This window comes from Strongyloides ratti (assembly GCF_001040885.1).
Source record: "Strongyloides ratti genome assembly S_ratti_ED321, chromosome : 2".
NCBI lineage: Eukaryota > Metazoa > Nematoda > Chromadorea > Rhabditida > Strongyloididae > Strongyloides > Strongyloides ratti.
Genome location: NC_037308.1, coordinates 13,531,750 through 13,549,479, shown reverse-complemented (window position 1 = coordinate 13,549,479; position 17,730 = coordinate 13,531,750). Strand labels below are relative to the sequence as shown.

The window sequence follows — 17,730 nt, the reverse complement described above, 5'->3', positions numbered from 1 at the left end:
ATTTATCACATAAATATTCTTACGGTATATTTTTTCTTTCATTACTACACAGTATTACATTAATAAAAAATTTTAGAAAAAAACTTTTATGATTATATTTGATATTATTTATGATTTTTTTAAAATATATAGTTAAGTGATTTTTCTACTTTTTTTTTAAATTATATAAACAAATTTAATTAAAAACATTAAAGAAATATTTTAAAAATATCTAAACAAATTTTTTTTCATATATAATATTTAGATCATAAATATATGATAATTTTTTTTATAATTTTAATATCAAAAGACATATGTATATATATAAAGTTTAATTAACAATATAAAATTTTAAAAATTAACATAAAAACTTTTATTCTAAAAATATTTTTATTATCCTGAAACAAAAGCCAATTGATTATTATACTATTTTAAAAATTTTTCAATACCAATAGTTTTAAAAAATTTTTTACCTACTTCATTATTTGTTATTATTAAAGCATATGGTGAATAAAAAACAATCAATGATTGAGCAAATGTATATAAAGTTAAAAAATTAAATCCTAAATGAATATTATTATTTTCAAAAAAGAGAAAAATTAAAATTTCTAAAATTACTAAAATTAAAAGAGAGAAAAAATAGAAAGCAGCAAATTTAGCCATTGTTGAGTTAAATTTAAAAAAAAAACATGAATTTGTTCTCATTTTCAAGTGATTTTTTATTTCTCGAATTACCATAATATTTAAACATCCATTTATTATAAGTGCAAATATATGAATTGACAATGTAATTTCCCATAATTTTTTATTAATCTCTTCAACAACCACAGAAATTGCCATTCTACCAATTTCAGGTTCCTGTGTAAATATTATTTTTGTATCATAAAAAAAAATTAATATTGGAAATAAAACTAATGCTGGCCATATTGTTAAAATAACTAAACGATAATTGCTCCAAAAGAATTTATAATTTAATGGATAAACAATAGCATAATATCTATTAAAAGTTAATGTTATAGCAGAAAGTGACACATATATTATATGATAAAGTGAATAAATATATAAAAATCCAGAAATACTAGTTGTTGGATACCATTCCAGGTAAAATTTTTGAAATAATCCCATTAATGGTATTCGATAGGCAAAATATTCTTCTATTATAAAAAAAACATCGAGAATTCCATTAAAAATACAAAGTGTATGAAATTCTTTTGATACTAATTTGTCATTTCTTAATCGGCCTTTGATTAAAAATATTAGCAATGATATATACATAATAAGAGAAAAGAAATCAAAAATCATCAAAGTTCCTAAATATATTTTTATAACTAAAAAAAAATTTATTTTATAAAAATATATTATTTACCTATTTTTATTATATTTTTAGATATCATAATGAAATAATATAGTAATTCCAATGTTTATAAAAAAAAAAAATCTTTCCAAATATATTATAAATACAATATATTATTAGAAAACTAAAAATATAAAAGATATAAGAAATCATAAAATAAAAAAAAATTTTTGTTACCACTACAATTATTTTTTCATATCTATTATACATTGAAATATTACAAATTTATAATAAAAAAAAATCATTCTATAAATAACTTAAATCATTTAACAGTTTTTTTTTTTTAAAGCATAAAATATTTTTAATAAATAGTATGATAGAAAATAAAGTACATTTATTTTTAAACAGTTTATGAATTATTATATGAATTTAAAAAGAAAAAAAAAACTATCATAACCTTTTTCTTATATAAATTTTTATATTATTTTTTTTATTCTACTTCAGAATTTGTAAAGGAAATTATAAGAAAATATTTATATACATACATATAGTTCTTTTAAGATAATATTATTGTGAAGTATGAATTTCATTTAACAATATAATTATATAAATTTTTTTAGTAATTTTAACATTTCCTTCCTAATTACTATTATTAAGAAGAAAATGAATAAACTCATTTAATATTTTTTTTTATGTCACATATCTTTAATTTTATGGTATTTTTTAATTTTGTATCTTTCAAGTGTTTTTAAATTTTATCCTTAATATTTTTCTTGCACTTTCATAAACAAAAAGAATTATGTATTTTATTTTATATCGAAATTTTAATCTAATGAATAAATTGTTAAATTAATGCGGAAAATGACTTTTTTTTTAAAGTTTTTTTTTTATTTTATTAAAAATTTAATGCTTAATTTAAATAATTTTAATTTTAAAACAAATTAAGTCTTGCAATTTTTTTTTTGATTATAATAGATTTATTTTTTTTTTCTTCTTCACTTTTTATAATAAATTTCTTAATTTTTTAAAAGTAAAAACATAATTTATATTTAAGTACAAGTAACATGGTAAAATTTTTTTAACTAATATTAAATATTTGAAATATATTTTAATAAAATTATTATTTAATTTAAAATGTAAAATTAAAAAAAATTAAAAAGTTAAACATTTTTTTTTATTATAAATAATATAATATTAATTTGTTATATAATCTTTAAGTATTTTTAAAAATATTATGTATAATAATAATGGATTTTGATTAGTATTATTGTTAGCTATCTTAGTATTTCCTTTGCAATGATTTATAGAATTAATTTTTGAAGCATTTATAATAGGTATTTCTGGTGTTATATAATTATCATATATTAGAGGATTAAAACATTTAATATAATAATAGTATGATAATGTTCCATTAATAACAAGCATTGAAAATTGATCCATTGAAGAACAATATTTTCCAATATTATAAAAATTTTTTTTAATTGTAGAATACAATAAATTATCATCACTAAGATCTTTTAAAAAATTATACATTTCAAATGGACAGGTTAATTTTGATATTTTTTGTTGATATTCTCCAGGATCAGTTATATATGATATTTGAAACATTGAACAATAACCTTCTGAACAATTATATATTTTTTCATTGTCATAATTACTATAACATAATACTGGAACAGCTGAAGAATTAGGTGGTACATATTTTACAATATTTGTTTCATTAAATATAACATTTTGACTATGACAATAAGTATAAAGTTTTACCTCACCAGATAATGAATCACCTTTCCATATAATATTGTTAAAATTTTTACAAAAATAATTTGCTTGAAATAAATTAGTTTTATTATCTTTTGCTTTATAAAATAATTCAAGAATATCTAAACGTCGATTAAATATTTTTGTTAATATATTTGATATATCACTGGAACATGAATGAAAATTACCAATTGCAAAATCAGGAATATTAAGTGATATATATACACAATCCTCTTTTTCATCTTTACAATCTATTTCAGAATTATTTTTTATTGTTAAATTTCCAAGTAAATAATAATTTTGAAATGTAAAACAATTACAATTTATTAATAGAATAATTGAAAATTTTGTTAATAGAATAAGAAAAATGTACATTGTACGGAAATGAATACCTCAAAAGATTACAACTAATATCATTTTTAATACATTTATACATCATTTTTGGCTATAAATATTATATAATATTAATGAATAGAATATATATTTTAAAATTGGTATAGAAAATGTTTACTTTTTTAGAAAATAAAATATAATTTTATTAAAGAATAAAGTCTAAATTTATAAATGTGAATAGAATTAATGTTTGAGATAATTTTGCAAATATATATGAAGAAAAATTTGATAGTAATGATGATGATGATGATGATTCTACAGGTTTTGTTAATTCAGTTGTAGTAAATGTAATATTAAGATCAGGCAAATTTGAAAAAATTATTTCATTAACTGAATAATTATAACAATTAATTTCCCAACTAAATGAATCATATTTATTTAGATATAGATACACAGTATTTGTATAATATGAACATTGTTGGGATGCATATTTAATACTTTTATTAAAATTCAAATAATTACCATATTTTTGTGATTCTAAGTAAAGAAAACCAATAAGATGATGTGTACACATTACTTTTTTAACTTTAAATGTTATATTTTTTTTTCTATCAAAAATTATTCTTTGATACATCCCACATGATCCTTCTTTACATAGTAAATTAGCATTACTACTACAACATTTAATTGTTTCTTTTGATTGAGATGGAGATTTGACGAGTGGTTGATTTTTAATGTTTGTGATTTTATTATTTGAACAAAACAAATATATTGTCATATTTCCAGTCAATGATTCTTTTACTATTTTAATATTTTTTTCATACTAAATATTTTATATATTTTATTTTTAAAAATAAAAAAATACTAACTTACCATACATATTTTTTGAATATCAAATACTTTTGCATCTCCATCATAAATATTTTCAAAAACATTTGTAATATCAAATCTTGAAATAATAGCATTATTAATAATTTTTTTACCCATATTTAAACATCCATTATATTGTCCATATGTCAACATATTAAATAAAAAAGTAACATATATATATTCATTGTCAGTACAATTATCATTAATTTCATAAAATGTTATTAATTCACCATTAATGTATGAAAAACCATTAGTATCAATAATCATATTTTTCAATTTGACAAAAATAATTAGATATTGTATTAAAAAAATTATTTTAATAAGTATTGACATTATTTTGAATAATAATAAAAAAAAAAGAATATATAAATGTTATGTTAAGAAGAAGGTAGAATCTTATCATTTCTATCTTCTTAAAATAAGAAAAAATTTTTAGTTATTCTCTGTTAATCTTCTTTAATAAATTACTTATTATTAAGTAATAATAATATACCTTTTATTTTGTGATAAATTTTTTTTTACCATAAATTTATATCAATTCAATTGTTATAATTTTTTTTTAAAATAAATTTTTATGTATATAACAAAATATCTTTTAATTGTAGTTTTAATCTCTATAAAAGTATACGTCACTTTTATTTTAAAATAAAAGAATTTAATGTTTATCTCATTTTAAATGAAGAATCAGTAACTATTTATAGGTAAGAAAAAACTTCCTCTTTTAAATTATTAATAGTAAAAAAAAAATATTTATATCATTATCATAAACCATTGTAAAAAATAATCAAAGCATAACTAAATTTTTAGAATGTTTTATTAATACAATTGTTATTATTATTTGTTTGCATATCATTTACCATGGTAAGAATATTATCATTTTGATACACCTTCAATTAAATAGTAAAACACATACGTCAAATATATTTTTCTATATAAATACTATCATCTTTTGTTAAAAAAAATATATTATATATATTCATAAACATATTACTTTTTTAATTTAAATATAAATTTTTTTTTTGTATTCTTTGATTGAAAAAATAAAAATTTATATATTATTTAATGTATTTTAGTTTCTTTTGTAATATTTTATTATTATATAATGGTACTTAAAAATGTTACAATATTTATTGACAATAATGGAAGTCATAAAGCTATTAAAAGTTATTCCCTTAAAAATAAGGATATAAAGTATGATAAAGAAATTAGTACAGTAATTAGTATTGGTATAATTAATCTTATATGCCAATTTGGTGTGTATTTTGTAAGGAATATGGTCAGAATATAATATATTTTTATATATATATTTTATTTAGTGTTTATTTAAATTTGAACAAAATTCATTGATAATTGGGACAATCGGATTGATAATTTCATGCTTTTCTTTAATACTATTTTATTGTGGATATTATTTTAAATTTAAAAATTATAAATATACTAATATAGTATATATAATATTCCAGGTATTTTTTTTATTTATAATTTTTTATTAAATATAATTATTATTTTTTAGTTAATATTAATAATAATAATAGTTTTAAGAATATGTCAATATATATGTTTTTCAATTATTTATAAAATATATAATTTGGAGATAAATGATCCTCTTAATAATATTAATAAAAATTTTTTTCCCAATAATATAGAAAATATTGGTACTATTTTGTTACGTTGTTGTTGTGGAATTTTTTTTATCATAATTTGGATTCTAGGATTAAAAAATTCTTTGTATTTATATAAAGAAACATTAAAACTTGTAAAAAAACGTTCGAACATAAAAAAATTAAATAAAATGAAAACAGAACCTATACAAGTAGGTACACAAAAAGCAAATTGGAATCAACCATGTATTTATTGAAAAGTACAAAAATATTAAATATATATATAAATATTTTTACAGAACGCGGTAGCATTTATTAAGTTTATTTTTATAAAAATATAATTATTTTTTTAAAGTATTATAATAGTAATATAATTCAATAATTTTACTTTTATCTTTCACTAATGAAACCATCTTCTGGATGTCCTATCATAAATTCTTGTTTAAAAAGTCTTTGTCTATATGTTACATTATTTAATTCTTCAACTTCTTCATTAGTTAAATTAAAATCAAAAATTTTAGAATTTTCAATAATTCTTTGTGGGTTTGATGATTTTGGAATAACGCTAAAATTTCTTTGAATTAAATGACGTAATAATATTTGAGCTGTTGTTTTATTATATTTTTTAGCTAATTTTAAAGCAACTTCATCACTTAAAGCTTCTTTACCTTCTTCAAATTGACATAATTTAAAATTAAATCTTCCTGGAGAACCAATTGGTGCATAAGCAGTAACAGTAATATTATATTTATTACAAACTTTTTGATGTTCAAATTGTGGCCAATAAAGGTATGCTTCAACTTGAGAATTATGAATAGGTATTTTAGCATTTTTCATAATTCTTTCAATTTGTTCATTAGAAAAATTTGAAACACCTATAGCTTTAGTTAATCCTTTTTCATAAACATCTTCCATTCCTTTCCAGATGTCTTCAACTTTAACACTAACATCATGTTCCTTCATTTCATGATCAAAACATGTTGGAGAATGAATAAGATACAAATCAACATAATCAATTTGTAATCTTTTTAATGAATCTCTTAATTCAGATTCTACTTCTTCTTTTCTATTATGTGTACACCATAATTTAGTTGTTATAAAAACTTCTTCTCTTTTTAATTTTCCAGATTTAAAATATTCTTGAAGAACATTACCAATTTCAGATTCATTTTCATAACATTTGGCTGTATCGATTAGACGATAACCATTGTCTAAAGCACATCTAACAGCAGCCTCAGCTTCACCATCAGCGGACTAAATAAATTAATAATATTATATTATAGAACAAAAAAATAAACTATACCTGCCAAGTTCCAAGTCCAAAAACTGGCATTTTATTACCATTAGAAAGTGTAAGAGATTGACTAAGAGGGACAACCATTTTTAATATTCTGATATAATAAATATCTAAAAAAAAAGTATCAATTATAGTAAAATTATAAATTATTTAACAATATAAGACATTTAATTTATCAATAATTTTCTCCCTTTTATATACTATTTACTTTTATATACCAGAGATCAAAGTGTAATGTCTTTTATAAATAATATGTATATAGTGTTAGATAAAAGAATTTTATAAATTTTATATTCTAAGATGACGTATTATCACTTATAAAAATTTATTTAATCACAATTTAACAATTATAATTTAAATATAATGTATTATCAAATAACGATAAGATAAATAAATTATTGTAAATTAACATAGAAAATATTTTTAATAAATAAATTATTTACTTATCAATTATTATTTTTTTTTCTTAGATATTTTATAAATTTAAAAAAAAAAAGTTTTTTCTTTTTAAAAGTATATTATAATTTTTAACAAAACGTGACCTGAGGTATACATTATTATTTTATCTTACACAAAAGAATTGACATGACAAACATAAAAATGTACATTTTTACTATAGTAAAAATTTAATATAATAAAGTAAAATATATCACTTTTGTTAATATATTTTTATATAGTAAATTGATATTTATTTGTGATAAATTTACAAAGACAAAAAATAATTAATATAATACAAAGTTAAAAGAAATAAAAAAGAAAAATTTATAAAAATACTACTAGTGAATAACTTTGATTTTCCTATATTCATTGGTCCAGAATAAAATGATTGTTGGGTAGAATAAATACTAGAAATAAAAGGTAATGGATAAAATTGTTTTTCATCTGATGAATTTGGATAAAAACATGAGACCCACCAAAAAAAAGAATGATCATCATCCATAATATTATTTGAATCAGTACCTAAATTAACACAAACTTTTCCAGCATTTTTTATTGAAGATGTGTAACTTGTAACAAGAAATACATTATTTGATTCAAAATTAATAGTATTTATTAAATCATTTGGACAAAAATAATCTTGAATTGTTGATATCAATTTTGTATTTGGTAGATAAATTTGCCTTTCAAACATCGCACAATATCCTTCAATACAATTTGTTTTAGAATCACCACACTTTACTGGAGTAATTGAAACTAAAGAAGCTGTAGAATTTGGTAAAATTGATATATTAATATTTTGCTTAGTTTTATCATAACAATTTATATATAATAACATTTCTCCAGTAGTTGTATTGTAAATATATGTTGTAGGGACACTCTTAATATAATTTTTTTTTAAATTAAATAAAAGAAAAAAAAATACCTCACATAAACCAGAAATATTAAATAAATAATTATCATCAGAAAATATATAATTAAAATTTACATTAACATCTTGTCTTAAAATAATAATACTATTAAAAACACCATTTGTTATATTTGAAATAGCATTAATATTTCCTTTAACTAATCCTGGAATAATTATAGACATAAAAATCCATAAATCATTTGTATTATTACAACAATTAGGATTATCATAAGATGATACAACACCTAAAAGTTCAATTCTACCAGATTGAATAAAAGGTTTAAATTGTTGTGATGTTATACTATGAAAAAATAGTAATACAATAACAAATGATAATAATTTGAACATTTTTATGAACAATAATTATTAAACTATATAATATAAAGATAAATTTTTCATAAATAAAATTTTATATCAATATCTAAATGATATCAAAAAATTAACAATAATCTTTTTTTAATCAGATTTTTAAATGATTAAGAAATATTTTTATTTAATGAAATACGATAGTAATACTTAATGCGTTACTTTTACATGAATATTGTTTTAATAAAAAATAATTATGTTTATTGGAGGAAGATATTACAATGAATATTAAAGTAATCATACATTTTATTTAGAAACTTTTATGTTACTATATAATAATCAAATTTGTTAAACTTGGATATTTCTTTAAAAAATACTGATTAGTAATTTTAAAAAATTTAAATTTTAAACATTTAATTTGGTAACAACTTATTAGTAAATTCTACCACCATTATTATAAACTATAAAAAATTAAACTTTCTTGGTTTTATGTAAACATAAATGACCAATATATATACAATAAAAATAAGAAAAAATTAAGGCAATTATAATACATGATTATGATAAAATTTTATTTTTTCACTAATATGTGATTATATAATTCTCGTGTTGTAAATAATTATTTTTTTATTCTTCTACTACAAAGAAAAAAGTACATTAATTCTATAACATTTGAAAAAAAAATGAACTTACCAAAAAAGTATCTATACTTCTGGTATTTAATCAATCTTTCATTTTCATTATTTACCTTCAAAATCAAAACGATTGTCATCGCGTTCTCCTTAGTTATATAAAAAAAACAAATTCATAAAATTCTTTCATTAAAAATTTTTTCCTTTTGTCTTTAATGATGGCAACTATTGGTGTTAGAAATATCATCGAAAAAAATTGTGATAATAAAGGGTCAACGAAAGAAGCTGTTAGATTATTATCAAATTCATTATTTGAAATTAATCAACTTGAACCATTGAAATGTAATTTTAATTTAAAACATTTTTTTTTTATTTTTTTTCCTTATATTTTTTAGGGTATGACGATGAAGAAAGAATATTAAGTGAAAAAATTGTATGGAATAACTTTTCAAGAAATCTTGTTGTTGCTTTTGAAAATAAAGTTTCATTCTTTAAAATTGGTGATAAACTTAATACAGTTTTTAGTAATAGACTTCCTGGTGAGTCATTTTTTTACTAATTACTTTATCAATAAATTTTATAGTTGATTCATTTAAGGCAATTAGTAACCTACCTTCATCACATATTATTGTTGGTGTATCTTCTGATAATAAAGTCATATTCTATGATGGTATCAATGAAAAATTTGCTGAATTATCATTAATGATACCTGTATTTACTGATCCATCAATCTATTGTCATCGTTGGAAAGATCAAACATACATTATTGTGTGTGGTAAAGGCACCAAAAAAACTGTATGGATAACATTAGAAGGTCATATCTCTTACTATGAGAAAGCCAATAACCTCTTTGAAGCAATAGATAAAAAATCAACTTCAGGAATTCTTGACTATTCACTTTCTGACAGTGTTGTTGTTTTTAGTCCGGAGAACAATTTGTTGTATACTTTCACAAAGACTCCTGGAGGATTCAACAGGTATTACAGGTTAACCAACAAAGGGATGTTTGTATATAAAGAAGTTTATTCTCCTAATGGTTACATTTCTGTGACAATGACACCGTCTTTTGCATTTGCTTTATCTACCGATGGATGTTTAAATATACTTGAACTAAGAATGTTTGTAATCTGTAAACAAATCTTTCTTTTTTCTGAAAACACCACAAGATATGAGACCATACATAGTATGCAGGTTACAGCAAATTCTAAAACATGTTCCTTAGATGGATTGTATATGCTTGTATCCGTGTCAACGGGAACAAAACATCAACTTCAAGTAAGATTGGCTTTGACAAATGAAATATTATGTTCTACTGAGTGCTATGAAAATTCTACTTTTCTTCGCTGGGATTCAGTTTTGAATATGATAGCTTTTGTTGAAATGTCTGGAAAAGAGTTAATTTTAAAGACAATTACTGAGGCAGCCCCTGACTTGAAAGTTGATAAACTTGTTTCTTTGAAAAAATTTAAAGAAGCTTTAGATCTGGCAAAAAAATTTGGAGTTTCATTTGACTCGATTTATAAAGCACAAGCTTCTGATTTGTTAGAAAAATTAAGAAGTGGTGAAAGTGATAGGAATAGTGAAGATGTTGACAACTTGTATTGTATTATCAAAAAGATTGAAAATCACGATACACTTTGTGATTTGTGCCTTGAAGGAATTATATCTCTAAATGTGTTTGATGTTGTTAAGAAGTTATTAAATATAGCTTTAAACATTAAAACTAAAAATCGCTATATTGTGGAGCAATTTAACATAATATTAACACAATTTACTACAGCTAAAATAATTTTTTCTCCCAAAGAATTTACTGAGAAATGGCTTAGTATTGTTACACAACATACCTCTATGTACTCTTTGATGGCAGATGCAATTCAAGATGGAGATTACAAAAGATCTGACATTATTTGGAATAGGCATATATTAAAATCTGATTTTAATAAGAACATCACAAATGAATGCACTACAAGAATGATACAAATATTTTCACATCATGCTTTAATTAATGATATTCGTAGTGATCTTATGCAATTTATGGAAAAAGATTTTATGCCTTTTGCACTAATGAAACTTGGTAGTGAAGTTGGATGTATGTATGCAGAAGCATTGATTCAAGTAATTGTAGATTTAGAAGATGAAGAAAATGAAAATTATCCTTTAATTGCTTACAACATTTCTCTTTCTTTAGAAAGAATATCAAGATTACTTAAAGAAAGCATATTAACACCAGGTGAAAAATGTTTATTTGTTGATATTAAAACAAACATGAATTATGACTCATTCTCTCCTTCTAATACTCTTGGTAAATTAAATAAGTTAAAAGAAAATTTATTCAAATTAGTTAATTTGAAACAACGTTATAACTTAACATTTAAGTATGAAAAATTTATCAATCTATCCAAAGAAGATATTGGTTTACATATTGTTGAGAAGATGCTTATTCAAGAGAATGAATGTGAATACATTTATAAAGAAGTTTTCAAACCTTATTGTGATGAATTTTTATTAGATTTTAAGTCACTTATATGTAATTTTGTTCAAAAATGGTCAGCACAACAAATTACCTTTACTGATGATATTCAAGTAGGACTTCAAAAAAATAAAATTGGTAGTATTTGTAAACTCATAAAAAAAATTGATGATCCAATACTTGAAATTAAAGCTCTCCAGCATTTAACTGTTGCTGTTCCATTTAACTGGCCAAAAGAACTGGGACAATCTGTCTATGCAATACTAACTGATACAAGTGTTGCAAAAGATGTGAAATCTGAATTAGCTAGTAGGTGTAAATTAAGTGAAATTTGTAGTATAATAAAAACATACACAAGTGTACCTTATGAAATTGAAGATATAATAAAAAATAAAAATGAATTCAATTATCTGATCCAAAGTATTTCCTTTAGTCATTCCTCATCTAATATTAAAGCACTTGCAAATGATGTACTAAAACTTTATCAATTAAGACATTCATACTGCAATTTACCAGGAAGTTTTACTATTAACTATGATTATGTATATGTACAACTATGGATACCATATTTAAATCAATGGAGATTTAGTGGATATGTAAAAGAAACACCTATGAAATGGTTATTTAGTTTACCTAACACTGAAGTACAGAAAGCTATTGCCAAATATTCTATTAAATATATTCTAGATATTTATAAAAGAAACCGTCAACCTTTAAACTCTTCTGAAGAAAAAAGTTTATATTTGAAGTCATTATCAGTTGTCAAATCATTTATTCTTAACTACCAACTATGTAGTATCAGAAAGTATCAATTAATTTTTGAAAAAATAACTTCAACTGAATCATTCTATCAACGGTACAAACTTTTAAAATGTCCAACATTTTTCCTAGAAACTCAAAAGAAAACATCAAGTATTATTGTTGAAATTATAAAAAATTTTGGAATTGAAAATTGGTCAAATATTTTGAAAATAGCTAAATTATTCAAAATAGACAATGTTTTAGCATATAAATATCTTTTTGATGCATGTATAGAAAGTGGTAAACTAGATCAAATTTCTGTAATTTTATTTAATTTATCATTAGATAAAAGTCTTCTTAAGCCAGATATGTTATCAGTGATTAAGACAACAATAGATAAAGTTTTTCTAAAATTATATGAGTCATTTAATGAAAAATCTTTCAATCTTATTAAGTTTGTAGATATGACCATGTTAACATTAAAAGTATTTTCAATACAAGTTGATGAAACTAATTTACAAAATATTCTTGCATTTAATGAATACCACAAATTTCTTAATGTTATTAAAAATATGGTAGATTCTAAAAGTTTTTCTGTATCACAAGACAATACAATTGAAATTATTGATGAATTAAAAGATACTAGAAAACACTTAACTAATTTAGAGATACATCCTTTGGCACATCTACAAAAACCTTGCAATCTCAAATACCATATAACTTTGAATTCGAGATCTAAACCATTTACCAGAATACATCTTCAGTTACCTATGAATTTAGAGTACAACATTGAAACACTTTTGTCATTGTCTGGATCTTTATTGGTTGTCGTAGAGAATAAAAATGATGAAAAGGATGAAAAAGATGAAATTGAGATTAAAAATCTTATTGAAAAATGGAAAAATCTTTTTAATCAGTTATTAATGGATGGACAATATTTTGATGTATTTGATTTACTTGAAATTTTTAATACACTACCAATCTCAAAGAATGAAGATATTTATATTAGTGAAATTGTTAAACATGCAGCTGTTGGATTAGTTGGAAAAATTTTAATGTTACCAGATTGTGATTTAGAATTAGCTTTAGGAGTCATTAACTCAGTTTCAGAAAAATATGTTCCTAATATATTGCAAGAAATACGCAACTGTTTAAATATTTGTACAAATCCAAGAGTACATATTAATTTGTGCGAATTAGTTGCTATGGTATATCATAAAATATCACAAGCTAAAATGGTTGAAATGCTTACAGAGAGATATGATGAATGTATATGGAAAAGAAAATTTTCCAAATTTAAATTTAACTATTCTAGTAAAATGACTCTAAATGAAGTGATATCTTCTCTTGTTCGAAGTGATGTACCTCATAACATTGCATTTGAGTTTTGCTTATATAATAACATTGATATAAATATGTTTAGTCTAAAATATGCCTTAGAATCAAGTCTCTATAGTTCAGAGTTAATTGATATAAATGCTAACTTAGAACATATAGAACAAGTGAAAAAAACTTCAAATTTACTTTCTACTGTATCTGTTACTGAAGAACATATATCATATATTCAAGAAACAATAATGAAGATGTCACCATATGATCATGAAGGATTACTACTTCTTATTGATAAAGCATTACAAATTACCAAAAATGAAAGTATTTCTGATAATGTTAAATGTCAACTTTATGATTGGAAGATTGTTATTGATTTTGTCATATCATATGGGAAACGTAGTGGTGAAATTTTACCAATTGAATGTAATTGGTTATCTTCTTATAAATCTTCTTTTGGAAATGAAACATCATCTATTACAAACTCTTTTGATTCAATAGAGTCAAATTATTCTTTAAAAGAAATATCTATGATTGAATTTGAAATATTGGAAGAAAAACGTGAAGCAGCAAGGAAACGTATGCCACAATGTGCCATTCAAAGATTACCCTTCCATTTGTTGTGTTGTACCAGTGAAGATGAAATGAAACAATTTGTTTGTCCATTAATTTTTAATGAAATTAATATTCATAATTCTTACAAATGGGTTAATATTACTACAAATACAAAATCTGTATTACATGTTGGTCAATGTGAATGTATTTTTACAGCTATAAACAAACGTATTCAATATGCTGAAGATAATAATATTTTTGTTGGAGATGTTGATAGAAATTGGATTGCATCTGCTATTAATGCTGTTGATGCATCAAAAGTGTCAACTATTATAAAATATTCATCTAGATATACTACAAACTTAAAGAATCTAGGAATAAAAATTGCTTATCTTAGTATATTTAAAGAAATTACTCAGGCAACTGCTGAGTCATTGGAAGGAGATAAAAAAGAAGAACTTTTAAAATATAAAAAGGAACTTTCAAAAAGAATTATAAAATATACAGTTGAAAAGATACTTTTTGATAATGGATTATTAGATCAAGAAACAAAGGCACATCTTAAATCTGAAAATATTAATGAAATGATTTGTTTCATTTATAGTAATTTAATTGATTGGAATAATCATCAAGAAAGAACTTTAAAGATGGAAGCTTGTAAAAAAATTGCTAAAATTACAAATATTAATTTATCATCTATTCATTCAATGATTATTAATGCATTGTTAGTACAAGAAACAGTAACAGAAGTTGGTGATCCTTATGCTACTATTGATATCTCAGCTGAAATTGTTCCAATTAACCAAGGAACAAATAATAGACTTGAGTGTGATATTTTAGATGATGATATCAATGTTAGTAAAATAGTCAATATTTTACGTACTGAAGATTATAGTAGTTTGATTAAAAAAATGTTTTCTATATTAAATAAAGATCCCAAAGTTTTACCTGGTGGAATTTGTACGTTCATTAAAGTAATTCTTTGTATTTGTCGTATGTATCCTCGTAATGGAGAGAAAGAGGATTGTTTTAAAGCTGACAAGTCACAAATTCTTATAGTTCTCAATAGAGCTTATTACTATCATATGCTATCTACTATTAATGTAAATTGTAAAATGATAGATCTTATGAATGAAAATAAAATAATAGAAATCTTTAAGCAACTTCAAAATTCACCAGTTCATAGTTCTGAAAAAGATTTTGTTGTTGTTAATATTATTAGAGATTATCTTAAAAAGTCTCCTGAATATTTTATGTATATGAAAACATACATTCCACGTATGATAATGGGACGTCAATTTTTTATGGCAAAATCTATTTTGGATGATAGTAATTGTCTCATTACTTCAGATCATATGGAAAATAATATTCTTAATTATGTTCTTAAAACTATTGAAGGAATATTTAAGCAAGATCCTAATAATAATGATACTATGGAAGATATGTTTAGATTAATCATTAAACATTCTGTATCTTTTGGATATACAAGACCGCCACGTGAAACTGGACTATTTTATGGTAATCAAGAAATGTCTAAAATTATTCATTGTATACTCAATCCTGCTGGAAATTAATTTTTTTTTATATCATAAATTTTTAAAATTGTATTATATTATTGTAAATACTAAATTTTTATTGTATTATATACTTTTTTAACAAATATTAATAAATAAAAAATTAAACTAAGTATGTATTTAATCATAACAATAGAATAATTAATACTTGAAAAATGATGAACAATTAATTAAAATCAAGAATAAGAAATTTTCTTAATAGTTATTTTAAAATTTTTTTGTTGTTAGGGCTTAATTTTAGAGTAACTGACGTTCTAGAAATTATTTTTAAATATTTGAATAATATAATTATGTATTTTTTTTTAAATTACAATGTTGATTTAATAAAAAATTTTTATACTAAAATAATAAAGAAATAAAGAAAAATAAGTAATAAAAAAAATTTTTTCAATAAAAATTAAAAAAAAACATTTTTTTTTGGAATTTGAATATGCTACTATATTCATCCGATAGCCCTTGAAACGGGATGAATTTTGAATATAATCAACAATATTTGAAAATTGAAACTTCAGGAGTTATAAGGATTCAAAGTTGAGGGGCAAAGTTGTGGAATATTTTTTTTTAAATCATGATTTTTATGATAATATTGTAAATTTTAAAAATAAATACATTATTCTAGATCACTTTTTTACGAGAAATTCATTAAGCCTATTTTCATCTTTATAGGACTTCTAAAAATAAAGTTATGATAATAAATATATTTTAAAAAAAGTTTTAAGAATTTAGTGATAACTCAAGTTTATGAGGCCACAGGTCCATAAAATTTGATGCGCTGGGTTTCTTTCATAATTTAAGGTATACCCTACGTTGAAAACTTTTTTAAATTTTCAACCGTTCTTAAAATACTATGCTTGGTATTTTTTCGCGCGTAATCCATTGTCACCATTTTTTTATATCTTGCAAGTACTTAAAGATATAAAAAAATTTTGAAGGTAGACCTTATTTGAAAACTCAATTGAAGACGATTGCAGAAATCTGCTTGTATTTATCTTTTTTTTGAAGCGAGATATGACCAAAGGCGGAAATTTTTCTAAAAAATTCATTGTTTCCGACTTTTCAATATCTCAGCAAATAATTGTCCTATGAAGATGGGACCTGTTTCATCCGATTTCTATTTAAAAGTAGGTCTAGAATATTAATTTTCATAGCTGTAACATTATTATTTTCAAAGATAAAGAAATTGACTAAAAATATTCTAAATTTCCGACTTTACCTCTAAAAATGTTAACAAAGAAAGACAACTTTTTTTGGAAATTGAATATGCTACTATAGTCATTCGATAGCCCTTGAAATGGGATGAATTTTGAATATAATCAACACTATCTTAAAATTGAAACTTCAGGAGTTATAAGGATTCAAATTTGAGGGGCGAAGTTGTGGAATATTTTTTTTTAAATTTCGACTTTCATGATACAATGAGATATTTTGAAAAAACACATTTGTTTCTAAATCAATTTTTTACGAGAAATTCATTAAACCTATTTATATCTTCATAGGACTTCTAAAAATTAAGATATGATAAGAAATATGCTTTTAAAAAAGTTTTCAAAATCGTGTGATAACTCGAGTCAATAAAGTCACAGAATCATAAAACCAGATGCGCTGAGCTTCTTTTGTAATTTAAGGTATACCCTACGTTGAAA

General features: G+C 21.8%; 5 protein-coding genes across 5 annotated transcripts; 1 reads left to right on the top strand and 4 right to left on the bottom strand.

The window, feature by feature from the left end:
• Positions 1-405: 405 nt before the first annotated feature.
• Positions 406-1,373, bottom strand: SRAE_2000432200 (7TM GPCR, serpentine receptor class v (Srv) family-containing protein; the record flags this gene model as incomplete). Its single annotated transcript, XM_024643178.1, has 2 exons — positions 406-1,307; positions 1,346-1,373. 2 exons carry the CDS (start codon positions 1,371-1,373, stop codon positions 406-408), a joined length of 930 nt encoding a protein of 309 aa, XP_024508874.1.
• A 1,094-nt stretch (positions 1,374-2,467) lies between these two features.
• SRAE_2000432100 (Hypothetical protein) lies at positions 2,468-4,501 on the bottom strand (the record flags this gene model as incomplete). The annotated part of the gene is made up of 3 exons (XM_024643177.1): positions 2,468-3,423; positions 3,887-4,187; positions 4,238-4,501. 3 exons carry the CDS (start codon positions 4,499-4,501, stop codon positions 2,468-2,470), a joined length of 1,521 nt encoding a protein of 506 aa, XP_024508873.1.
• A 1,724-nt stretch (positions 4,502-6,225) lies between these two features.
• Positions 6,226-7,216, bottom strand: SRAE_2000432000 (Alcohol dehydrogenase [NADP(+)]; the record flags this gene model as incomplete). The annotated part of the gene is made up of 2 exons (XM_024643176.1): positions 6,226-7,089; positions 7,139-7,216. 2 exons carry the CDS (start codon positions 7,214-7,216, stop codon positions 6,226-6,228), a joined length of 942 nt encoding a protein of 313 aa, XP_024508872.1.
• A 619-nt stretch (positions 7,217-7,835) lies between these two features.
• On the bottom strand, positions 7,836-8,828 carry SRAE_2000431900 (Hypothetical protein; the record flags this gene model as incomplete). Its single annotated transcript, XM_024643175.1, has 2 exons — positions 7,836-8,450; positions 8,496-8,828. 2 exons carry the CDS (start codon positions 8,826-8,828, stop codon positions 7,836-7,838), a joined length of 948 nt encoding a protein of 315 aa, XP_024508871.1.
• Positions 8,829-9,633: 805 nt separating this feature from the next.
• Positions 9,634-16,087, top strand: SRAE_2000431800 (WD40-repeat-containing domain-containing protein; the record flags this gene model as incomplete). Its single annotated transcript, XM_024643173.1, has 3 exons — positions 9,634-9,760; positions 9,814-9,957; positions 10,002-16,087. 3 exons carry the CDS (start codon positions 9,634-9,636, stop codon positions 16,085-16,087), a joined length of 6,357 nt encoding a protein of 2,118 aa, XP_024508870.1.
• Between the last annotated feature and the right edge of the window lie 1,643 nt (positions 16,088-17,730).